The 26,422-nt window shown below is 38.3% G+C and overlaps 1 protein-coding gene across 1 annotated transcript; it reads left to right on the forward strand.

Moving 5' to 3' along the window:
* The first annotated feature begins 737 nt into the window (after positions 1-737).
* LOC127634962 (eukaryotic translation elongation factor 1 epsilon-1-like) lies at positions 738-25,148 on the forward strand. Its single transcript, XM_052114742.1, has 4 exons — positions 738-837; positions 7,139-7,336; positions 22,250-22,345; positions 22,721-25,148. Exons 1-4 carry the CDS (start codon positions 754-756, stop codon positions 22,862-22,864), a joined length of 522 nt encoding a protein of 173 aa, XP_051970702.1. The 5' UTR covers positions 738-753; the 3' UTR covers positions 22,865-25,148.
* Positions 25,149-26,422: the final 1,274 nt, after the last annotated feature.

Genomic DNA, 26,422 nt, shown 5'->3' on the forward strand with positions numbered 1-26,422 from the left:
AAACAAGTATATAATGTTTAGGACTTATTATTATAGTTTGGAAAATTTTTGACATTACACATATGCACAATATAGCTACACAAACAGTTGACTTTTCAAACCAAAACAAACAAACTAAATGCAATAATTGGCCAAAATATTCACCAAACCGAAGGTGGCTTCTACAAATGAAAGAGCTTTTTCCAAGTGTGCTATAGGAAGATTTTATACGAATAATATCACTTTGTATTAATCCTGGCTAATTTGGTCTATATTACATTATTAGTATTGCATAAGTAAACATTCCCTAAACAATGTGTCTTAAATCTGGTTTAAGACAGCTAAAGTAAGTTTAATAAAGTATTGATATTAAACGTGTGCATCCATTAATAATACATCAGTGTTGCAAAACAACATAAATAAACCAAATGCAAAACAATATTCACCAAACAGGGTAAAAGCTGCAAATTACAAATCTCTAAAACACAAAGGGCACAGCAGAACATACAATAAATTAATATAAATTAATTAAGAGACTTATTTTACAAATTAGTAAACATTTAATCAATTGTAAAACTGTATTTTTAGCAATTGGTGAAACACATATGTGCTTTTTTATGAATAAGTATATTAAATTACATTAAAATGAGCGCATGGTTCTTTTAGAAGTCCTTGGGTCTTATCTGTCCATTATGACATGATGAGGGCGGGAGTAGAGGATCTCATCCAATCAGAAAGCGTTCTCTGTTTCAGTTTGTTTCCGGTGTGAACAAGATGGCGCTGCGGGAGCTGAGCTCGCTGGAGAAATATTTAGGATTAAAGAAGCCCAATAAATACAGCACACAGGGAGACAAAAAGGTGACTATATACAGAGAATAAAGTTGGATGTGATACATCTGGAGTTATGAGCATGTAATACATTATAATAATGTTATTGCATGCGGTAATATGTCAGATATTAGTGTTCATATGAATGAATGACGTGTACGACAGCTCTGAAGTTCTCTGTGAGAGTATTTTGTATGAGCCTTTTATCATAACTTTTATATTATTTTTACTTTTAATTGAACAGCATAATGATGTTTAAATGATTAAAATGCACCACTTTAAACTGTGTGTGTGTGTGTGTGTGTGTGTGTGTGTGTGTGTGTGAGTGTGTGTGAGTGTGAGAGAGAGAGAGATATATATATATATATATATATATATATATATATATATATATATATATATATATTACAAAATGCATTAATAAAAGTGTAAAACAAAAAATATTTAAAAATAACAGCCAAAAACATTTGCTCTCTCCCAGAGCATACATAGAAACCAATACTGATGGCATGAGGGTAATGTACATATATAAACTCTGAGTCTACATAAAGCCATAACATTTTTATAATTTCACATTATTCAGAAAAACAGGTGGTGAAAGTGAATTCCTTTTCAACGACCTAGTTGAAGCCCTTGTATCATAACGGCAATCTTATGATTGGCAATGGTGTTTGAGCCCCACCCCCTTTAGGCATGCATTTGCCCTATATAAGCATGCGCTCAAACATGATTTAATCAGAATTTTCTTCCTTCAAGACTAGGGCTGGGTATTGAGTTCGATACATTTTAGGCACCGACCAAATTGCCTCTAAACAATCGAGTATCGGAAAATGTCTTGTCGTTCGATATCAAATTTCGATACCTAAGGGTTTAATCTCGTCAACGTCAGTGATAAACATGTAGCATGCTAGAAAATCGAAAAGTGCTGGTGATTAGCTGTGTTTAGACATCAAGGAAAATGTGAACATCGCGCAATGCAATATTTGCAACAAGATAATTGCTGCCAAGACCGGCAACACGACAAATCCTATGAAGCACTTGCCAGTGCACGGAATAAACTTAAGAGCAGAAAGTTGCTCCGTCTTCAAATGCAAGACCAAGCCGGTGCAGTCATCCTCTCAGCGTCCTGCAACAAGGCTTCCTTCAACATGCCCACCACGAGTCCTCCAAAACTACTGATGAATGCAGCGGCGCTATGACTGGAACACCGACAGTTACGGTTAACGTTTAGCAAACAAACCAACATACAAAATCGGCTAACTTGTAGTAGTACGCTTGTTTACATGTTAAATTAATGGTTCTGTGCGCGGTGACATAGTCCTATAAACTGGGACCTACATAAAGTTAGATATTGTTTGGATGTATGGCTAGCTAAATCGATGCTAAAAATGCTTTAATGTTGACAGTAACTGATCAAGTTTAACGTGCATTAAACTAGTTATCTTGTTAAACCGTACTTATCCTTAGGGTTGGCTTAATTAAAAGTTTAGCTTTCTTGTTTTTTTTTCCTCTTCACATTAATGTAATGGACTCTACCTCTGCCGACCCTGGCATGAGGAGACAAGAATGCTCAGGAGGTGAGTCTTTTTTTTTTTTTTTTTTTTTTTAGGTAATGTTTGTAATCTTGTTCAAACGGATTTTATAAAATTGGTATAGAAAAAAGTATAATTTAGGAACTGGTATCAAAGTCAAAGTATCGGTCTAAAAAAAAAATTTGAACGATACCCAGCCAGCCCTATTCAAGACCAACATTGTCTCATCTTGTCGACGACAATCATCTCGTCTTGAAAAGACCTCTCTTCGCTGTCGACGGACACCTTCCAGTGGATGGGATTTCCGTGGAGACACGTAAAAACGTTCTTCGCCTTACTCTCAGCGCTTGCAGCAAAAGATTCACCTGCCCCTTCTAGTGTTCCGTCGAAGTGTTTCTCCACCTCGCTGGCGACATAGGGTTCTTTGACTCAGTGAGACATCTAACCACTTGCCACAGCATTCTGACAGGAGCTGTATCCTTTATGTATATATCACGCTCCACTCTAGGGTCGCTCTCATTCTGAGGGATGATTCCGCCTCCCATGCGCTCCCAACCGCTTCCTCTGTCTTAAGTCTCGGGGGACCACATAAAGTACGGCGGGGCCACGAGGTAGAGATGGAAGACTCAGATGAGAATCTCGCACCAGCACGAGCCCCTCTATCTTCTCATGCAGCATCCTCACAAGTGCATCCTCTATGGATGAGCACAGTGTTGTTGTATTCGGTGGGTCTGATAGCAATTATGATGATGTGTCCCATGCAGCCCCCTAGCGAGAGTGAGGAGCACACACACAACATTGATATGAGTTTCTCCACTTCATTGCGCAGGTAGTCGAGGAGCTCAGCATTGAGTCTTCGCCTCCTGTCAAGCCGGGATATTCTCATCTGAATTAATGATTCCTGCACATTGTCCACTGTCAAAAGACGTGGTTCGGAAAGCAGTGTCATTCTTCATACGGAGCTTACTGAAACAGGTCGGAGGGGCTGCTATCCTCGAGCATATTTTAGCGTCTTTGTACTCTGACACATATAGCATATAGCACTGTCAGTCCACACCGGGAACAATCCCTCTGGAAGTATAGCATAAATATAGAGCTCTTGCCTTTCTATTATGTTTCGACTCGCCATTCCCTGCTTGTCTCTCCAGGAACAAGTCAATTTTTATTGCAGCGCTTCTTTGCATTTCTTGAATAGCGCGCATACCTCTTAGTGACTGCTCGACGTGCGCTGAAGTCTGAAAAAGCTTTTTCTTCTTTTTACTTACTCACCGTGATTGGTGTCTATTATTAGCTCATTCAAGCCTTTATACAATTATCAACTGTGCACGGATGCGTGCCACTCTCTGAGTGAGAAGTGATAAGTGGCACCTAACTGCACCCTTTATTCATGCCCATTCACGTGTTAAGTGTTCGCGTGGAATGCTTCCAGAGAATCTCAGAAAAAAATCAACCCATACTCCACAAAAAATACTTCCGTCTTATGAACGGCAGCTCTCCTCAACACATGCATGTTTGCCTTGCTTCCCCATTTCACACACTGTGCACAACCACTTCCCAATGGGTGAACGGCACGCTATCACAATGTGTCAAATATAACTCGCCGGTATCCCGTTACGTGAAAGTGGTGGCGAGCGCTAATGAGCATGTCAGATTGGGTGCCAAAAAGGATCAAACACAGGTATTCGATCCAATTTGCATGCAGACTACCTCGCTTCAACAACATTTTGTCCTTTAATGTTCCGTCATGTGACCTGCCTATATTCCTTGCAAAAATGTGCAATCTCCTTGCAAAAGACATGATAGAGATTGTTTCAAGCTGCCATACCCGCATAAGGTTTTACAGCCACTACATTTTCTTCAGGTTTTCAGACAGATTTGGTGACCATGGATGCGTCCAACAAGGACGCATGGTGTGTGTGGTGTGATGGACGGCCGGCTATCATCACTTCGACGAGTGCGAAGTGAACGTGGCACATTAACTGCTTGAAAATACTAGTCGTCTTCTTAGCTGTGAAGGCTTTCCATTCCAACATAGTGAATCATCATGTTCTGATTCGGTCAGACAATTTGTCAGTGGTAGCGTACTAATCGCCAGGGTGGCACTTGATCGCTACCAATGGTGTGCCTGTCGCCCTCGTGTTGCCTCCCTGCACACAACGTATGTTTCGGGCCATCTGAACTGCGGAGCAGACATGCTGTCGTGCCAGGTACCGATATTGGGGGAATGGAGACTTCATCTTCAGACAGTTCTGAGGATTTGGGAAATCTTTGGAAAAGCGGAAGTCGACATATTCGCCACCGCAGAGAGGGCAGCCCACTGCCCTCTTTGGTACCCCATGTCACAAGCTCCACTGGGGGTGGATGCCTTGGCCCACAAGTTGCCGACAAAACGTTAATATGCGTTTCCCCGGGTACGTCTCCTTCACTCTGTCCCCCATGAGAAATACCATTAAGGACGGATCTCCTCTAACAAGCGTAGGGCACGATTTGGCATCCCCAGCCAGAGCTGTGGAACCTACAAGTCTGTAATGAACACCATTTTGCAGGCTAGAGCACCGTGTACTATACACTAAAATGGTGTGTGTTTGTGGATTAGCGCTCTTGACGCAGCAAAGACCAAGTGAATTGCTTCATAATGGAGATCCTTACATTCCTTCAAGAGTGGTTGGATGCAGGACTTACTCTGTCAACGCTTAAGGTTTATGTAGCGACCATCTTGGCATTTCATGCCTCAGAGGCTAGCTTGATCTGATCATTTAGTTCCTTAGAGGAGCGAGGCACTTGAACTCCCCTCACCCTGCTATGGTTCCAACCTGGGACTTCAATTTGGTGCTGAGGGTACTCACGAGCCCCCCGTTCGAAGCGATTGAAATCCATTGAGTTGCGTGTGCTCTCTAAAGACTGCACTGCTGTTGGCTCTGGCCACAGTCAAACAGTTTGGTGATATACAAACGCTGTCGGTTGACAGTTCATGTCAGGAATTTGGACCGGGGCTTTCGAAAGCGAACATCAAACCCAAAAAAGGCAATGTGCCTAAGGTGCTTTCCATGCCCTTTAGGGCTCAGATATTCCACCTACAAGCTTTCTTTTCCCCACCATTTAATTCAGATGTGGAGCAGTAAGCGCATTATTATGCCCCTTGTGGTCATTACAAACTTGAGTGGAGCACACGCCAGCTTAGCCTGTCAGATCAGCTCTTCTTTTGTTATTGAGGATGCACAAAAGGCATGCTCGTTTCCAAGCAAGGCTCTCTCACTGGATTGTTGATGCGATCGCCCTCACTTATGAATCACAGGGCGTGAGATGCCCTTTTGCCATAAACATGCATTCAACTAGAGTAGGGCTGCAACAACTAATTGATTAAATCGATAATGAAAATCATCGACAACGAATTACGTTATTGATTAGTCAAATATATGCAGTAAGCACGGAGAAGCCCCTTCTGTGATGTCACTTTGCCCAGTGAAAATGTGTTGGCAAATTGAAGTGGAAAAAACATGACCCAAGATGTCCAGCCAACGAAAGCACTTTATAAACACTTCAAAGAAGATCATAGTGAGCATACAGTTTAATGTGAGCAGTTGCGGCATCAGGTGCGTTGACTGAGTGATTGTGCTTTTTGATGCACTTGAGAGTTGTTGCTCTCCAGTGCATAACTTACATTTTACTGCTGTTTTCTATGTTTTATATAATGTGTACATATTATGAATTCAAAATCAGGCGTGTATTTCGCAAAACTGTCTGTTAAGCTTGAGTCTTTGTTAAACTTCAATAAGCAAATGAGCAATCAAACCAATTACAATGGAGAAAGAGAGCACCATCATTTTGATTAAACTCGTGGAACATCATACTGTGCTTTCAGTTTCAGTGTAATCAATCAGGAAGCTTTCATGGATGCCATGGTCATGCGTGCTGGTTTTGGAAGTGTTTTAGATCATTTATATTCATGTAAACCTCATGTAATACAATGAGTACCAGGTTGAGACTTTTCAGTGCGAGACTGAATTTGCACTGTGTTTGCAGATGATTGTTGTACTATGTTAAACTGTATATAATGTATATAACTGTATATAATGCTGAATATAATGTATAATAACGCCAAGGGTCCTGATATTTGATAACCCTGATAGTGCCAAATGTAATGTCTGATTTCACCAGTAAATTTATATTATAGAAAATATTGTTTTACTTGACATGCATGCACTACCCTTAAAATGTATTTTGAAAAGAATACTTTAGAAACATAATCAGTGACAATATGGTTTTAAAACTTACAATATTAATTTAAAATACTTAAAATGTATGTAATCCGTGACCGTGTATAAGCGTATGGGGGTGGCTGTGGCTCAGGTGGTAGAGCGGGTTGTCCACTAATCGAAGGGTTGGTGGTTCGATTCCTGGCCCAAGACACTGAACCCCAAGTTGCTCCCAGTGGAGGGCTAGAAACTTGTGTGGAAGCTCTGCCGTCATTGGTATGTGAATGGGTAAATGAGAAAGTGTAAAGAGCTTTGAATACCACTAAGGTTAAAAAGGAGCTATATAAGTGCAGACCATTTACCATTTATATGTAACTAACATAATTATGTGTTTTTCAGCTGGGCAGAATTATTCATATTTCTACTGTGGTGTCACCATTTTCCTCTGCTGGGCTGATTTTCTTTTTTATTTGTTGGTCCACTCCTTCATTTTACTCTTTAATAAACCGTACTTTTTAAGTTTTACAAGTAGGGATGCTAAACAACACACTTAGCTTCATGTTGCTAGTAGATGTGTAACAGCATTTATTTCTCTAATTCTAGGTCCCTGTTCTCCAAAACAGCAATGGACCGTCATTGGTTGGTCTGGTCACCATAGCAACTCATCTGGTTCATGAAGCTAAGAGAGCAGAGCTGTTAGGGGCCAGTGCTGAGCAGAGAGCTGTGGTGCAGCAGTGGCTTGAGTACAGAATCATCCGACTGGACAGCTATTCTAAAGATGAGCTCAAACTTATACTGAAGGTAACATCGTAGTAAGGAGTTATTGCATATTAACATTTACTTTTCTTTTTCTTGTAGTGTTTTGTGCATCTCTGTAATGTTTGAGAAGTTTTCAGAATGCCTTGACAAGCAGATATTATAGCGGTTATTATTTCAGCAACTTCCAGGATCCAAAGTTTTGCCACACCTGCCAAAGCAGCACAACAGTGTGGTTCCAGATATAAAAAAATCCCATTCATTTTCTTCATAAGAGAAATGATTTATAAACCTTTTAAAGACAAAAACTTCTGTGCTCTGAGGTTGCTCATCGATGTAACATGCTTCTGTTGAAGACATTGCATTATTTCATCTTCGTTGTTTATAAATCATGTTTAATAGCAGAATTCCTGGGGAAGAACTACACTACCCATGATCCTGAAGAGAAAGATCCACCAATTAGAGAATTGCAGCAAACAAAGGGCACCAAAAGGGTGCCCTTTGTTTGCAGCAGCAACTGTCCACTCCCTGTACACAGTCCACTCCCATGATGCAATGGAGTTGCTCTCCCTACACTCTCAAACTTCTTGTATATTTGTAGATAACTGAATATTTTGCAATATACCTTAAAAATGTTGTTTCTATATTTTTTAATCAACAACTTTAAATCAATAGTTTTGTGTTTTTCCATTGCTTTCAATTTGAATGCATCGTTCGCAATGCTTCAAGGGATTGTAGTTCATTCCCTCGTTAAATATGTTAAGGACACAGTCTCGAACCTCTGTGATATCAAATATTGTTTTGCTTCTAATCAAAGTTTGTAATGTTGTGGTTCACCTCAGAAATCCCTTTGGAAAAAATGAATATGAAAAATACTTCCGGAACAAGACGACTGAACAAGTGGGTGGGCACTGTTGCACATACCTGGTCATAAACTACAATTTGCATTTTATTTATTTAGCTGTTATCCTTGCATATGTATGACAAACAAAGAAAAAAAGATTATCATTCCTCCAGTTGATTTAAACAATGTGCCATGTTCTAGTTCCTAATAAAGTTACCAGCCAACTGGCATTTTATTTACTTACAGAAGCCAGTCTTTACTTGCATTTATGAAGACTGGCATCTAAAACGTGTTCAAAACATAGCAATTAATTGACTGAATGAGTGTCTGAAGAGAACAGCACTCCAAACAGACGAGCTCATCACCTATACCAGTGGTTCTCAAACTGTGTTACTCGGAGTGCCCTCAGGTGGTACCAGCACGACCCAGGATATTTACATTAAAAAAGAAAATATTCATTTTATTCAAATGTTTTCCACGTTTTATTTCTAATGTATGATTATAGTTGTAATATATCTTTAAGATAGCCCACCTTTTTCTATTTTTCTTTTTTTATATTGGCAGTGCAGGATGTGAAAAGGTAACGTTGTGTGAAAAGGTTGTGCTGTTGTCTATGTGTGCACACCACAATATTATTCTTATGCAGAAAACGGAACAGCAAAAACTGATGTGATTGAGGCATGATATTGCATTCTGTTTATTTTATGCATTCTCAGACTTCCTTATAGTCTATGATCTTAAATAGTGTTTTTTTAGAGAAATTGAGTGTGCACCTGACAGCTATGTGACGAGCACTGCTGCTATGTCATCTGTGGCCGAGTCCACCTATGACTAGAGGGAAGAAAAATACTTAATTTGAAAACTTTTAAAGTTAACAACTGGTAAGGGCATGACTGAGTAAAATAACCCTCAGTTTACTGCAGCCGCTGTTTTCATAGATCACATGTGCATTATCACATATGTTTAAGGGTGATGCTAGCTGCATAATTTTAGGGGGGCTGAGATGAAAAACAGGGTCTAGCAATGCCTAAATTCCAGTTTGTTTGAACTGGATTGCAAAACATTTAAATGTTAATATTGTATGTTTGATTTTAGAAACACACTCCCGTTAAGTGTGTAAACTGCAGGAATATTGATATTATTCATATATGGCATTGTGTATGTTGCTCACAATCCTTAAGACTACGCAAAAAATCTGCCGAAAAAAACAGAAAAGGGCTGGATCAGAATCATCTACACTGCTTTAATTGACAGGCTGAGGGCAGCAGAGGTCACATGATGTCCTGCGATCAGTTCAGAAGGTATAAAGCATCTGTCGGGGAACAGTGAGAGGTGTTCTCGTGAACATAGATGCTCAGCAGGACAGACGCCTCTCGGCAGTAGCTGTCAGTGTGTGGTGCTGTACGTGTCTGGAGCCGAGCGCTCAAGATCACTGCTTAATAGTGTCAGTTTAAACGGTAACGAAGGGCTGATGTAGCGCCCATGGCACGCCACTATCTCACCAACTCGCAGCACTCTGAAAGCCAACATCACAACATTTACTGCAGGACAAACAGGAGTACCTACAGACACTGCAGTAACTACAAGTCTCAAGGGACACTTCACAATGACCAGGATGAAACTTTTACTGGACTGGTGAAGTCTCCACTAGAGTAATTGACAGGCCCTGCAGTGTGACATGCTATAATCCCGTGTGACATGCTATAATCCCATCTAACATTGTTTTAATTATTTTGCCTCTTTAATTACATTAATTGAGAGACCACTTGGAATATTCAGACATTATGCATCACCCACAAACTGTGCTCCTCAGCACTCCAGGTCCTTTTAAAGTGCAAAACATTGCATTACCAGTTTTGCTAGAAGAGCATGTTCTTGTGAGATGTTGTGACAAGTAATCTTGTCCATGAGAGGCCATGTGTTAAAGTGTCGTAGTGCGCACTGTGTCACAATGTCAAGCAGAGTGTCAGCTTTTTGCTTTAAAAACATGTGGTCACAGCAATATGATAAAAGAAACCTGTTTAATAAACAATTAACTCTATTATTAATAACAATAATTATAAAATTGATAGTTCCTGTCCCAAATGCTGATTAGGGCTGGGACGGTTACCGCATTACCGCAATACCGCGGTCACGTGACTCCAACCGCGGGTCTGAGCTTGTCACCGTCGTCACCGCAAAAAAACAAAAACAAAAAAAACATTGGCCTGCACATGTGTGCACGTTGTGTCTAATGACATGGATTCGTTGTGTTTAATGACATGGATTCATTGATTCTAATGATATGGATTATGTCTAATGATATTAGCCTACATGGATTCAAGGTTTTCTAAACAAAATTTATCAAAATATGGAGCAAATCCGACCTTTCGCGAGTTGGGGAGCGCAATGTTCCATGACACATAATAACATTCCATTTGTATTAGAGATGCGCGGATGGGCTATTATTATTTAATCCGCAACCGCATCACAAAACTCATCTGTCCGCACCAACGTTTTTTGATAAATTTTCAAAACCGCATTCGCGGCGCTGACTGTTTTAAGGTCTGAGCGATGCAAGGCGCTGCTGCCGCGAGGCTAGAAAGCTCTTGGCTGTTCTAGAAAGGAGACTGATCCAGTGCAGCAAAGATATTTTAAAGGCTAAAGTCTCTAGTAGGCTATAGCCTATTGGCTATGTTGTATCCCCAGAATATCAGCAGTGAAGTCCGTTTCCGATTGGCGCACAGGGATAAAAATAAATAAATAAATAGTAACGCACATCGGCAAACCTGACTACTAGGCTACTGTAGCCTAAAATTTTATCATTTTGTTTTGAATTTTGTTTAAAATGCATTTTAAGATTTCTATTTATTTCTCATGTCTGTGAGGCAGTAGGCCTAGCCGCCGAGTTTCGGTTCATTTATGAGAGAGCTCACGCGCAAGAGATCGCATCGGCGCTTCCACGTCCTGCTGCTGAATATATGTCTGCTATATTTGCTTCTTATTTATTAATTCCAGGCAATTAGTTAATGAAACAGTGATTAAAATTAAGATACAATTTATACAAAACGAAATTTTAAGTTAAAGAAAGGCTTTCTACAAAACAAAACTTAATAAAGTGGTCAAAATCATGTCTGACCCATCTTCAATGCGAATGTATCTGAGAATAATCTTAAATAAGGAAATCTATACAGTGATTAGTTCATGCCAAATTACTGCTTGATGAAAATTTGACTATTTAAAATTGTGCTCGTTTTTTTCTTCGGATGTAGGTGACAATATTTAAAGTCTGTCTATCAAAAGCGACTTCTGATGTGTGCGCCAAAGTCTGTCGGGGGGACTTCTCTGATCCAATGTAATGTATTTAATGCGGTTTACCGCTATACCGCGGTAATATCTTTCTTTTCAACCGCGGTTAGAAAAAATCCATACCGCCCCAGCCCTAATGCTGATTGATCAATAGAATGTTCCAGTTCTGATATACCAGCTCCTGTGTACATCACTGCACAGCATATGTAGAGGCAGACTATTAACCTTTGTTTACATGTCAGGGATTACTTTTTATAGAGGTCTTAATAAAAATTACTTCATAAAATTACCTTTGAAAACCTGCTCTCCGTTTCATCCGTAATTCTCACTGAAACTTTTTTCTGAGCAGCTTTCTGAGTCTTTCAAGCACATTATGTCTGATATCTCCTCCAAATAGTCTCATGAGCAAATGACAGATCGCAATAGCATTCTTGTCAAGAGTCAAACCATTTGATACAGCTGCCAACTTGCTGCAGGCCACTACATGGTCAGAAATGAAGGAGAGCTTGGAGTAAAAATGGCATTAAAAATCATAAAACTGCTCCCGAAATTCAAATGTGAGGGCAAAAAATTTATAATGTATATGAATTCCTCTGTTTTTATTTGTAACCTCTGATATTTGATGTTGATGTAAGGGTATTTTAGGGTAAGACTGACGTATACATTCTCAGACTTAAGAATGAGGATTAATTCATTGATTTACATTTTGATATAAATGGATAAGACTAGGTTTATGTTTTAAATTGTTAGAAAATATGATACCCTCATAAAAAACACCCCTGAAAATCAAATACAGGGGACAAGTATTGACCCTAATTGTAAAAGTTAGTTTTCTGAAATAAAGTGATCTAATTGTGAGGAAGCTTATAAAGCCTTTATTTTCTCCAAGATAAAATAGTGCCATTTTACTGGTATCATGGTTAAGTTGGGGACTTGGAGAGCAGAAACATTTCAATGGAAGTCATACAGATGTATGATTGCTTTTCTCTTTGAAACCGAATGCAGTCAGATGATGTTACTTTAATGTTGTAAAATCTGGATTAGATTACTGATACAAGGTCCCCACGGTCATGGAAATATCAGGGAATTTAAAATTGTCATTTCAAGGCCTGGAAAAGTCATGCAAATTATATATAAAAAATACTTTTTATAGTTAAATCTCGAATATCTGTTCAGCTATGTTCATCACTGAAATATTGTATTTTATATATATATATATATATATTATATGTGTGTTTTCTTTCAAGTTACTTTTGGTGAAATATAAACACTCAAGTAGTTTGCCTCGTTTTTTCTTGCTTAAGAAACATTAGGGGAAGTATTTAAAGAATACTATAAATATGTTTAAAATTACAGAATTTATTCGTTAATGAAATTGAATTTCATTAGGAATTGAATTGAATAATTTTAAATTTGCAAAAAAAGTTTTGGAATCGAAAACCTCTTAATTGTGAATCGAATTGATTCATTTTCAACCCAAAGATTCACACCCCTAATATAAAAATATAAATATATATATATACATACAGTAAATACAGATGAGCTGGGTTTGAAGCCGTTGGAAAATGTAGATAAACACACAAATAGTCAAGTTGCTATAGAGAGTCTACATTCAAAATAATGAACTGTATTGCTTGCCGAAAGAATTGTTTATTCCATTGAGAATTGTTATTCCGTTTATTGTCATCCAAGATGGCGGCATGTATGGTCTGATGTGTGTTTGTCCCCTTTATCTATACTCTTTTATATTAATTTTGTTTGCTTTTATACTCATATATGGAGTACATTTTTTTTTAGCAGATTCTATGATTGAGCTCTTTGGTTCTTAGATGAAATAATTTTTTATTGGATTATGGACTACTTTGCTGCAGAAAAGCTTCCATCTCCAGGCTCTACTTGGATTCTGAGGCCCTGTTAGCCTCTCTAGGCCCTAGCAGTCCAGCTACCATCTCTAGACACCAGGTCCTAGCAGCCCAGCTTCCATCTTCAGGCTCTACTTGGATCTCGAGGCCCTGGTAGCCTCTCTAGGCCTTAGCAGCCCAGCTACCATCTCTAGGCTCCAGGCCCTAGCAGCCTAGCTACCATCCTCTTTCTCTAGCCCAGCTCTAACCCTGCTACCATCTCTAGGCTTCAGGCCCTAGCAGCCCAGCTATTGTCTCTAGGCGCTGTTTGGATCCTGTGGCCCTGCTAGCCCTTCCAGGCTTCACTTGGATCTTGAGGTTCTGCTAGCTTCTCTAGGCCCTAGCAGCCCAGCTAACATCTCCAGGCTCTGCGTGGATCCTTAGGCCCTGTCAGCTCCTTCGGGTTTTGCTAACATCTTCTGCTAACATGGCTTTTTTTTTAATGCTGCTTTGTTCATTTTTTGTGCAAAATCTAAGATCAAGTGATTTATACTGGGTGAGTACATCTTACAACATTTGTGGCTCTTTGGACATAGCCTATGAATTTAACTGTTCAGCCTTTGTGCATTCCCCTCAAATGCCAAAAGAGTTGGCAGAGGACTTAAATTTAGCCTGGTTTCTACCCAGAGATATTCTTCAGCTTCAAAATCTTTTGATTTTAAATGACTATTTTGCATTTGATGACAGACATTACTGGGACTCTCATTTTAAAAACTCTATAGATTTTTCATATACTGATGGTAAACAGAGATGGTTAATATTTTTATTGTTGCTTTTATCTGGCAATGTGCAGCCAAATCCAGGCCCTGAGTTGCAGTGTATTCCATTGCCATCTGATGTGAAATCCATGTCTGGTTTGAGTGTAATTCACCTTAATGTTCGCAGTTTGTTACCCAAAATGGATCTGCTTAGAATTTGGGTGAATTTAACAGATGCAGATATTGTTGTGCTATCTGAAACCTGGCTGACAAAATCAATCACTGATATGGACATTGGAATGGGTGGTTATAACGTGTTTCGTGCTGACAGATTAAGGAAGGGTGGTGGGGTTGCTATTTATGTCAAATCTAAATTTAATGTGAAGTTAGTCCATTCAAAATCAATCGGTAAGCAGCTGGAATTTTTGGCAGTGAAGGTGGAGTTGGCCAAGGGCATTTATGTTACTGTTGTTGGGTGTTATAGGCCTCCTTCTGCCCTGAGTACTGCATTGCAGACTCTTATTCAACTCTTATCCAGATTGGACTACTCTGAAATTATTTTAGCAGGTGATCTAAACTGGGACTGGCTGAAACCTTGTTCAGATGAATTTAAGTCATTTTGTGATTCTGTCAATTTTACACAGTTAATCAATTCTCCCACTCGTTTAAATCTTAAGTGCCATGAGAAATCCACCTTAATTGATTTAATTTTGACTAATGTCCCGCATAAATTTTCTGCTGTTGGTGTTTTTTGCAATGACCTAAGTGACCACTGCGTTGTTGCTGTTGTAAGGAATACTAAGATGCCTAAATGTAAACCTCGCGTAATATGTAAGAGGAATCTCAAAAAATTTAATGAACAGGGCTTTTGCCATGATTTGTTTAATTGTGATTGGAGTAGAATAGAGCTGATTCCCGATGTGGAGTCAGCCTGGATCTTTTTCGGGATAGTTTTTTGCAAGTAATAAATAGACACGCCCCACTAAAGAGATTCAGAGTTAAGGGCGGGATAATCCCTGGTTTTCCTCTGAGCTGGGAGATATTCTTCATGACCGCAATTTAGCTTGGGCCAAAGCAAGAAAAACGGGCTCTCCGTCTGATTGGCTTGTTTTTAGGCAGCTAAGAAATAAATGTTCATCTTTTATTAAGAAAGCAAAATCAGATTTTTATCTGTCAGCCACTACTAACACCTTAAATGATCCCAGAAAATTCTGGAAGGCTATAAAATTACTTTCTCCAAACAAAGATAGTATTAATGTTCCTTCTTCTATTATGAAAGAGTCTGTAGTAGTTCATGACAAGCTGGAGATATTGAACCATTTTAATGAGCATTTTATTCAGTCTGGTTCTTTGTTTGACACTGCTTGTCCTTATACTGTGACACCTTGTAGAGATGTACCAGTTTCTACAAGTGTCTTCAATCTCACTCCATTCTTAGTGGCTGACGTTCAAAAAGCCTTAAAAGGACTGGTTCCTGAAAAACCCCCAGGACCTGATCTTATAGAGCCCTATTTCTTAAAAATAGCTGCTGATTGTGTAGCACAGCCTCTAACGTACCTTTTTAACCTTACTTTAGAGAGCAATACTATTCCCAAAATATGGAAATCTGCATTTGTTTGTCCATTATTGAAAGGGGGTGACCCGTCAAACTTAAATAATTACAGGCCAATTTCTAATTTGTCTGTTTTGGCCAAAACGCTTGAATCCCTGGTGAGTGATCAGATGAAAGACTTCTTGCATGTACAGGACATTTTATCCCCATTTCAGTCAGGTTTTAGGAAAAAACATAGTACCATCACAGCTGCAATGAAGGTGATAAATGACATCTCTGTTGCTCGTGACAAGAAGCAGCACTGTGCATCACTTTTTATTGATTTGTCAAAAGCTTTTGACACGGTTGATCATGATGTTTTAAAGATTAGGCTTCTTAATTCGGGGTTTTCAAAGAAAACTGTCTCTTGGTTCTCAAACTATCTTAGTGACAGAACTCAGTGCATTAAGCATGATGGGGTTCAATCTGGTATTTTACCAATCCTTAAAGGGGTTCCACAAGGCTCTGTATTAGGCCCTCTTTTATTTACTATTTATATAAATAATCTTAATCGGCATGTGTCTGATGCAAACTTTCATTTTTATGCAGATGACACAGTTATTTATTGCTGTGCACCCTCTCTTAAACAAGCCATTGCACATTTACAGAATGCCTTCAATGTGGTCCAAAACACTTTGCAACAGTTGAAACTTGTGCTCAATGCAGACAAAACAAAATGTATGCTTTTCACAGGACCTCGGAAAAGACCACTGAATGTTCCCTCAGTGATTACTCTTGATGGACGTGAAATACAGACTGTTACAACTTATAAATATCTTGGTATTGTTATTGATGATTGCCTATCATTTCAGCCTCATGTTCACTGTCTAGTGAGAAAGTTGAGGCTAAAATTGGGTTTTTACTTTCGAAATAAGCTGTGCTTTTCTTTTAAAGTTAAAAAGCGGTTAGTGGCATCCACTTTTTTATCTGTACTGGATTATGGTGATATATTATATATGCATTCATCTGCTCAATGCCTTCACATGATTGATGCAGCCTATCATGCATCGCTGAGATTTATTACTAATTGTAAAGCTCGCACCCACCACTGTGAGCTGTATTCTCGTGTAGGGTGGTCTGCTCTGACCACACGGAGGCTTTGTCATTGGTATACATTTATATATAAGGCTATTCTTGGTGTGCTCCCATCCTATTTATGTTCACTTCTTATGAAAAAAAGAGCTGGTCATTACTCTCTCCGTTCTCAGGCTGTTGTCTTGTTTTCTGTCCCACATGTCAGTACTGTGCTGGGTAAAAGGCCTTTGTTTATTCTGCTCCCTTTACATGGAATTTGCTGCAGAACAACTTAAAACTTAGTAAATTGATTCCTTTGAGTGTTTTTAAGTTGAGAATGAGATGCTTTGAGTTGGACTCCCTCACATGTCAATGTTTTTATTGAGATTTCATTGTAAGTGCATAATTGGCTTTCATTTGTGTGTCTTTGTACGTATGTAATGATGTGATGTAATTTTGCTGCCTATCTTGGCCAGGTCCCCCTTGCAAAAGAGATTTTTAATCTCAATGGGTTTTTCCTGGTTAAATAAAGGATAAATAAAAAAATAAAAAAAAAATATGTGATTCAATATATGCATATTTGACCATATTGCTGTTGCCTCCATTTTCTAAAAGCCACAAAATTATACCATGGTCAACAGGTGGTATGCTTTGTTTATGACCTGTGGTAAAATCACTGTTACCTACAACAATTTCAGCTGTGTTTAATTCAATCACATTTTAATCCAAAACATTTGGTTTAATAAAATACGTTTGAAAATGCCTCAGACTGCTAGATGACCTACTAAAGGTTAGATGTAATCTAACCACTGCAGTGATTTGTGGTGAAAGGAATTGTAAGATAATGTAGTTAGAAGGGTTTTTAGCGGTGTCTGATATATGTAGTGTAGTGTTGGCAGACGAGTGTGTGTGTGTGTGTGTGCTTGTTTGAGTGTGCGTAAAACAGTGGCTGATCTGAACAGTGTTCACTGGCTCCATTAGCCCTCAAGACGGTGTGCTATAGTGTGCACAGGTGCTGAAGATGCTGCTGTCCCCTGAGACCTGCACACACAAGATCCACCCCCGCTGTAGTATTCAGGCTTTGGAAAGTTTTACATCAAACTCCTCTCGCTCTGTTAGCTGAGGAGAGAGAGACGGACAGCCCACAGACACATCTGTGTGTTCAGTTAAGAGACAACAGTCTGTGGCTTTGAATATTATCCAGTGAGGGCCTCTGACATGGAGCTTAATTTTCAATCCTACAGTCATGAAAAATCTGGGAATATTTATAAAGTCAAGGACATTTTCTATGGTGAATTTAAATTTTGTTAATATATACAGTGGTGGTGGTGTAGTGGCTAAAGCACAGGGCTGTTAATCAGATGGTCACTGGTTCTAACCCCATGGCCACCACCATTGTGTCCTTGAGCAAGGCACTTAACTCCAGGTTGCTCCAGGGGGATTGTCCCTGTAATAAGTGCACTGTAAGTCGCTTTGGATAAAAGCGTCTGCCAAATGCATAAATGTAAATGTAAAAAAAAAATATATATATATATATATATATTTGATAAAAAAATAAAGTGTGTATGTGTATATATATATATATATTTTTTTTTATCAAAACTGGTTTGGAATTATCAGACTATCAAAATAATATATACACTTTATTTTTATTTTTTTATCATAACTGGTTTAATGTTAGTGTAAGCTTTATTAAATATGCAAGGCAGCCCTGTCCACTGATAGCCTTGCAAACAACTCTTCAGATGTGCAAGTTTTACTATATGTCATATCCTGTGCTGTATAAAGTACCAAATCGTAATACTTAAAGGTGCTCACGGTAACTTTTTTCTTGTGTCATCTTGGACTTACAGTGACATCTAGAGGTGTGGATGCAGCATTATATAAAATCAGTAGTTTTCAGTTACTGATGCCATTGTAGAAATGTATTAACAATCAGCCATGATTCATTTAATCCAAGAGTGAAAGTGTCCAATAACAGGGCAGTTACTGAGATTAAGCGAGTAGTATTCTGCTGGTCATGTGATTCTAAAATGGCAGCCCCCATGAGGGCACCCCTGCCCCATGTAGAATTAAACAGCTTTTATAAGTCCTCATCTCATGTGAGTGCTCATGATTTTATACATATGTTTCAAAATTACAATTCATTTCTTTAGAAGTAAAACTCCTTAAATCTGAAAATATTACTGAATGCACCTTTAAGTAAAATAAAGTTTCACGAAAATATTTAAAGGTGCTTTTTTTTTTTTCGTTTTGTTTTTATGGAAAATTATGCAAAAAATGTCCCAACTCCCTTAAAGATATGAATGAAATAAGTGTCCTGAGATAACTCACCGGTCTCTGTGACAGCTGTAGAGTTTGTAAACAGCAAACAAAAATGTGTACGTGGACTGCATACATTGACACTTTTCACCTGTCAATCATTTTGCTCGTTCTCGTTTGAAGAGGATCATTGAGGCTATGATTCACAATGTTTGTCAAATGAGGGTGCTATTGTGCCACAGTAGAATGTGACAGCCACAGGAACAAACAATGCTGCTCTTTTGCTTAATAGATAAAATTAATAGATACAAATCTCAAAATCATCTCTCGAGAGTGGAGTTTTGTAATTAGAGGGCGTGGCTAATTCATCGTCTCAGTCATGTGAAAGCTTCAGAACACTAAAATCTCTTACAACACCTTTAAGTGCAAGTATTGACATATCTGATATTAAATGTATTTAGGTTTCAAAACTACAATTAAGTGGCATACATAATGTCACAACTGATTATTCCAACCTTGTTCTGATTACAGAAACCTTGTTCGGTGCTGTGTGTAAAGCTGTAAGGTTTTATGGCAACTCTCACCAAGGGTTTTCTTACAATAAGGGGTGTCTTGTAACCGACTGAATTGACGTTGAGAATATGTAGGAGTTCATACAAGAACTGCTCTGACTGATTCATTGAGTGAGTGAATGTCCTACTATGGTGGCCCTCTGATCAGCAACATGACAAACACAGTAAACAGATGGAATTAAAGGAATGTTCTGGGTTCAATACAAGTTGAGCTCAGTTGACAAAATTTATAGCATAATTTTTATTGCCACGATAATTAAATTTGACTCATCCCTACTTTTTATAAAAACAATTAAAAAAAAGCACAAATCTGTGTTCCAGTGAGACACTTACAACGGAAGTGAATGGGGACAATTTTTAGAGGGTTTAAATGCAGAAATGTTAAGATAATTCTATAAAAACACTTGCATTCATTCTTCTGTTAAAGCTCATGTATTATTTCAGCTGTAAAGATGTTCAAATCATAATTTGTACGGTCATTTTAGGGTTTGGTGACATTACATTGTCATGTAACAAAGTTGTAAAATTGGCTGTAACTTTACACAGATGCTAACCGCATGTAAGAGTAAGTGATTTTATCACACTGAAATCATGTTTACACACATTGTTTTTGTCTTGTATCTATACTTTTGAAACAATATTTTAACATTCAAAAATTGTGCCCCATTCACTTCCATTGTAAGTGCCTCACTGGAACACAGATTATATCTTTTTTAAAGAAAAGGAGGGAAGGGTGAAAATAATTTTTTTGTGTTCATCACGATTATGCCACATATGCTGTCAATTGAGTTTAACTTGTACTGAACCTGTAACTTTCACGTTTTATCCCACAAAAGCCTGCATAGAGGTCTGTGTGGATGTTTTATCTGAAAACCGGAAAGAGGAAAAAAAGACAAATGAAGGCGCTTTCTCTCTCTCTGTCGCAGACAACCAAAAAACATTGCCAAATATCTAATTTACCTTTAGTTGGTTTCAAAGTTTTGTACGTACCTTTATTTAATAAAGTGTTAAAATCTGTAGCACAAAAGGAGCCACTTTTATGCCTTTAGACATTTTGACTCGGTGTGTCAATTTCCTCCGTATGGAGCACAGGAAGAATTTCTATGAATTCGCCACCAACCCCGCACCTGCAAATTGTTAATTTTTTGTTGCTGATGCACAATAGACAAATAACACGAATAACATTCTGTACCTTAAAGCATAACATTTATTTGAATAACTTTTTTTGGATATTTATATTTTGCGGGAGTCTTAGAGAGTTTTCCTGCTCCTGTGCACACATCAGTTTCTACACCACCTGTGATGTAATAATGGTGGATTTACAGTATGATGTCATAATATGTCCTCTATGATATGATAATGGTGTCTTTTATGATATCATAATCATGGGCCTCTGTAACATCATAAAGACTGCACGATGACATCATAAAGGGATTTTTATTATGTATGACAGGGGTATTTATGATGCCTAAATGGTGCCTCTGTCATAATGCAGTTTTTATGTTGTCATAATGGGGCTTCTGTGATGTCATAATGGGGTCTAAATTGAATTTTCGTCACACTAAAACTAACTTTTACATCGCATGCTGAAGCAGCACGTTAGCCAGTGCGTCACTTCAATTTTGCAGTAAGCAAAGCATGTGCTTTTACACTGTTCTGTATTTACCTACTACACATGCTGTGGTGTGCATTTGTTTACATTTGGCAACACTCAGCTGTATATGGGTATTGCTGTTAACCCTTTAGTCCTGTTCTCAATGTAATAGTATATAAAAGGGCAGTTTATTATGTTAGTTTAAGCATATGACTCGTAGTTTTTAATATGCACTGCTTCTGTGCTGGTTCAGCATGCGGTGTAAAACAGGCGTAAGTGATCCTAATACTTCAGAATATTTTCTAAATACTTTGAATATTCTAAATAGTGAGAATTTTTCCTTCACCTCTTTTGAAGTTCGTGGGCTTAAGCACGCAAGCGTAACAAACCATGCTGGTAATTATCAAGAGCCATCACATTCACTAAGCCTCATGCTGTTTACATCTGCAGCTGTGTTGTTTTTGTGGTGTGCAGTTGCAAATACAGTTTAGTAACAAAGTAACTTGTCACAAATACAAAGTATGTGTACTTGTTTATACACCTGTTGTCACATCGCCCAGTTTAACCAGCAACACTTTTTTTTTCTAAGTTGCAGTAAATGAAGCAATAGTCTTCAAACAGTAGCAGTGCTTTCATACCTTGGTGATTCTACTCAAAATGCTCATGAACCATGTGTACATACTGCGCTTTTTGTGAAGAACTCTTAAAATATGTTCTATTTATTTTTTATTTATTTTAATTGTGTTTATGCCACCTAGAAGTGTAGATGCAGCATTATGCAAAATACTTCTCCAATGTAAAAATTTGCTATACCCAGTCAGCCATGATTAATGTATTTTGTAAGTGAAAGTGTCCAATTACAGGGGATTATTTAGACAAAGCAAGTAACTTTTGTCTGTTCAGATGATCCTAACTGCTCGTGAGTGTGCGCCCAGGACCATATGTACAATAAAGCATCCTTTTCTCTAAGACTGAAATGACTAGTCTTGTAAGTGTATCACACTCATCTCATGTCAGTGTGCATACGTTTAAACCTGTATATAAAAAAAATTATAACACTGTTCTATCACACTTTCTTTCTGTTGAAATATTTAGCGATTAGAAATAAAAAGACTGAGGGCACCTTTACCATTGCTTCCCCATTATTAGCAGCACATTGGGCTCTTACTGACCTCCTTCACACTTGCCTTGCAGGAACTTAACCTGTACCTGGAGGACAAAGTTTACTTGGCTGGGAACATCTTCACGCTGGCAGACATTCTCCTGTACTATGGGATTCATCACATTATTGTAAGTGTTTTCCTCAGAGACAAACTTAAATGAAGATACCCAATTAAAACAGTCAGATGCTTGAAGCGCATGAGAAGAAGCCTGACACAGCAGTAGAGATGAGACACACTGACGTATTCTCAAGTTTATGAAGCCTGAAAGAGCCCTCTGAGAGAGGAAAAGAGGGATGACATGAGAATTAGAGAGAAGATCACAGGTTTTCATGTCAGAGTTTGTATCTGACTGACAGAGAGTTGTCATTACCCAGAAGGCATTGGTGTGTCACTCAGTTTTAAACACTGAAGATAAGGTCAGATAGATGTACTGGATGTCGCTAGTGTTAAGTCCATACTTTTTTGTTTAATGTTCACTGCCTCATTCTTCTGTCTCTCTCAGGTGGATTTGGCCATACAGGAGAAAGAGCATTATCTGAACGTCACCAGATGGTTTGATCATATCCAGCATTATCCAGGTGTACGACACCATCTGCCTCCTGTGGTGATTCTGAGGAACAGAATTTACCCCAGTGGTCACTACTGAAACCCTTCATATCTTCATTGTTAAATAAGCCAGACCTTGAGGCCACCATATCATCCCCCAGCTGACAAACAGCTGTCCCATTGGGTTAGGAGTAAAACCCCAAACATTTATCCAACTGGTCAGGACAAGTAAAGTAGTCTTATGTGTTTTTTTATTTTTTTGTGGGGGGAGGGTTCTCTGTTTGTTTTGCATGTGCTGACAGGACATATAATGCTGGCTGGTCTTTGTTTGTTTTTTATATTTTGTTGATTTGATGTAATTTATTTTATTATTATTTTTTGTTTCGTGTTGTTTTTTTTTTGTTTGGTTGTTTCTTAATGGAAGGTTTGTTCCAATTGTGTGCTTCGGGGTACTTACCAGGGACTAAAAAATAAAAAAAATTCATTTCGGTTCGTTCTGAGCAAAAACTGTATTTTTTTGTTTAAAATGACAGTACTCTGCTTTAAGGGGTGGGTGAAATACCAATTGCAGTGTTGCCAGTTCTCGCAAGAGAAACAAGTAACCTGGTCTGGAAAATCAAGCCCAAAATAAACCACTTGATCCCCAAAATAAGCAAAAATAAGCATTTACATTGTTTCCTGTGTGGTGGATTTATCAGCATAGAAATCATAACCCGGCAGCATTAAATCTGTATAAATGCATCATATCTAACAATAATTCAGTGAAGACTTGAAAACATCTGAGAAATATACTTTTTACAATTATAATTATACATCGTTGTTATGTTAAAAAGGTCTTCATTCACAGAATGCAACATCCACAACGGGCAATTAGGCAAAAACATGTGTGATGTAGAAGTTTCCTTCAGGATCAAAACACATGCTTCATTTTCTCAGGTGACACAAAGAGGTGTAGTCAAAAAATGTACTGTGCTAAACACTTTGGTTAAACCCTTTTTGTTAAAAAAATTATCAGAACCAAATTAACCGGTTATAACCAGTTATCAGCATTTAACAAATAATGTTTTCACTCCGAAACAACTGAAAATCACTTTGTTCCAGTTTTTGCTTACATTCTGCTACAAATTTAGTTCCTTTTCATTTTTGTTCCTTCAACCGATTTTAGTCCCTGGTACTTACTAGTAATAATCTCAACAACAACAAGGAGTACAGTGACTGGTTCAATCTCAAAAGTTGCTTATTGCAATGAGTTTAACTCTAATAATGTGAATATTTAAATCTATAATTAGATTAAAGGTAGTCTTTATTTGAATAATCATGAAATAATATGGAATGTCCAGTTTGGCCCTCATTGTTGTGTTGCAAATGATCTTATTTCTCTCATCCTTCAGTTGATATTTTCCCCTGCTGTTTGTTGCTTATTGTGTCAGTGTTGGTGTGGGCAGTAGACTGGGCTTTGACAGCATGTCATGTTTGTGCTCACGGGCAGCAGGCAGACGACCAGCCATAGCCGCACTGACAGCTCTGGTGTGCTTTGATCCTCATGTGCTCTTCATTCCATCCACAGCCAAAATTCTCCTGCACTGTTCCTTTCTTTAGAGACTTCAATGCAAACACTGCAAAAAAAACTATTTCTTAAGAATAATAATAAAAAATGATTAAGAAATAGTCTTGTTTCCAATAAAAAAAGATATAGATATAAGAATCAATACTGTGTAAGATATGACATGTTTTCAGAAAATATACCTTGAATTTTGAAAATATCATTAAGAATGAACCACACCAAATTGTAAAACAATGCGAGGTATATATTCTTAAAGCTAGTTTTAATATCTTAAGCTGTTTTGCATCTCAAGTAAGTAAATGGATGTTCATTTAGAAGATATTTGCAATGGATAACAATTCTCATCGTTATTAGAGGAATCATTGTCATTGACAATCTGTACATGTCATTACATTTTCACAGCACAAAATGAAAGCATATTTATAAAGGGTTCAAAACAAATGAGATTTTCCACTTTAAGGAGACTTGTTTCTGATATACATGAGTTATTAATATAGAGTCATAAGTTATAAACTGATGGGTAAACATTTCAAAGCATCTTTCGTGGAACAGGATGTTTCGTACAACACGCAACATGTGGCCAGTCTGTTTCGGAGTTATTCTGTCAGCAGTTTTATGGTGGAAAATCCTCTTCTTATGAAAGAGAGATGCCTATTTGCACATTCACTTATCTTCTGTGCATACGCTGACAATAACATGCCTCTGTTCTTTTATTATACTTCCTTTCCTGTAAGCCTTCTTTATGAAACGTCTGCCGTTCTTAAAGCTCAAGTTTGTGTTCTTTAATGTCAACAGTGCGTTGTCCAATAAATGAAAAAGGGAAAACAGAACTGTTAGTGTCTTTTTATTTTTATGAGTCTTGCTTCTTCTGGATATATACAAACCCCTTTTTACCGAATTCAAAGAATTTTCATCTGACATTCAGTGTGTCCATAGAGGAACTGCAGCGGAACAAAGCGACGAGTGTTTGTGGAAGTGCAAACTGAAGAAACGACTGAAACCTTGTAGTCATCAGAACAGTTCTCGTGACCACACTGGAGGCTCTGTCTGCCTGTTTATATCAGGCAGACTGAGTTAATTGGGTGACTAATCTAAAAGAAGCTTCCCTCATCTAGATTAAGTTTATCGCCTCTTTCACGTCTACAAAAGATGACCAAACCACATCTAGCAGATGCTCCTGTATGGTGAGCTTCAAAGAGATTCCAGCTCAAGTTATACACATTTTGAAATGTCAGTTTAGGTGTCATGCGGTCACTTCCGGCTTTCACTCAAAGATGAAGAAGATGAAAGCTGTTTTAAATCATGGATGATTGTGAAATATCCACAGCAGGAGGTTTAGGACACCCTAATTAGTTTGGGCCTTTGTCCTGTACGCAAAGTTAGAGGCGATTCACTCTTAATGGGTGGAGTTTTGCTACTTCATTGAACTCAGGCAATTAATTTTCTTTGCCTCCAATTCCAAACAAGTCAAAGTTCAAGAGGTTTGGTGCATCAGCTCTCTTGGGGGTCCATCTCACAGCTTGCCACAAGGTTAATAGTCCATGAACCACCTATCGCTTTTCCAAAAGTCTGCAGGGACTTCAGGGACAGTAAAGCACGAGAGTGGCCACCCCAGGCACACTAGGATCTGGAATGTGACACTTCGGTTGTGCCTTTCTTTTGACACAGCAGGATATTTAGTGAAGAGACTTAAGTAGCACAGCAAGAGTGCTATGCAGTAGTTCTGGAAAGTTGAGTGCTCTAACAGAGTAACATAATATAGCCCAAATTATGTGGACACCCCTAATCTAATTAAGGGGTTTGGCAATTCCAGTAGAGAACTGTGAACTTCAAACTTGATTTTAAAGCATCAGTTCATCAGGAGCTGATGTTGAGTGAATTAGGCTGTCTGCGTTCCATTTTATCCTAATGGTGGTCAATTAAGATTCAGTACGGGGTTTGTGCAGGCCAGAAAAGTTCTTCCACACCAGGCTTAGAGAGTCCAAGCCAGGGTTGGTAACTGGGAATGTGTAAAAAAACAGTGTGCTTTACAGGGTGAAACATAGGGCATGACCAGTTCTTTTGAATCTTCAGCACAAAACATGCATGACCAGT

The sequence above is a fragment of the Xyrauchen texanus genome, chromosome 42 (genome assembly GCF_025860055.1).
Source record: "Xyrauchen texanus isolate HMW12.3.18 chromosome 42, RBS_HiC_50CHRs, whole genome shotgun sequence".
Lineage (NCBI taxonomy): Eukaryota > Metazoa > Chordata > Actinopteri > Cypriniformes > Catostomidae > Xyrauchen > Xyrauchen texanus.

Bases quoted from the DNA above. Each gene is read 5' to 3' on its own strand.
- LOC127634962 (XM_052114742.1), top strand. From the start codon at position 754: ATGGCGCTGCGGGAGCTGAGCTCGCTGGAGAAATATTTAGGATTAAAG. The intron at 7,337-22,249 runs GTAACATCGTAG...CTTGCCTTGCAG, and splicing joins AGCTCAAACTTATACTGAAG to GAACTTAACCTGTACCTGGA. The intron at 22,346-22,720 runs GTAAGTGTTTTC...TGTCTCTCTCAG, and splicing joins ATGGGATTCATCACATTATT to GTGGATTTGGCCATACAGGA.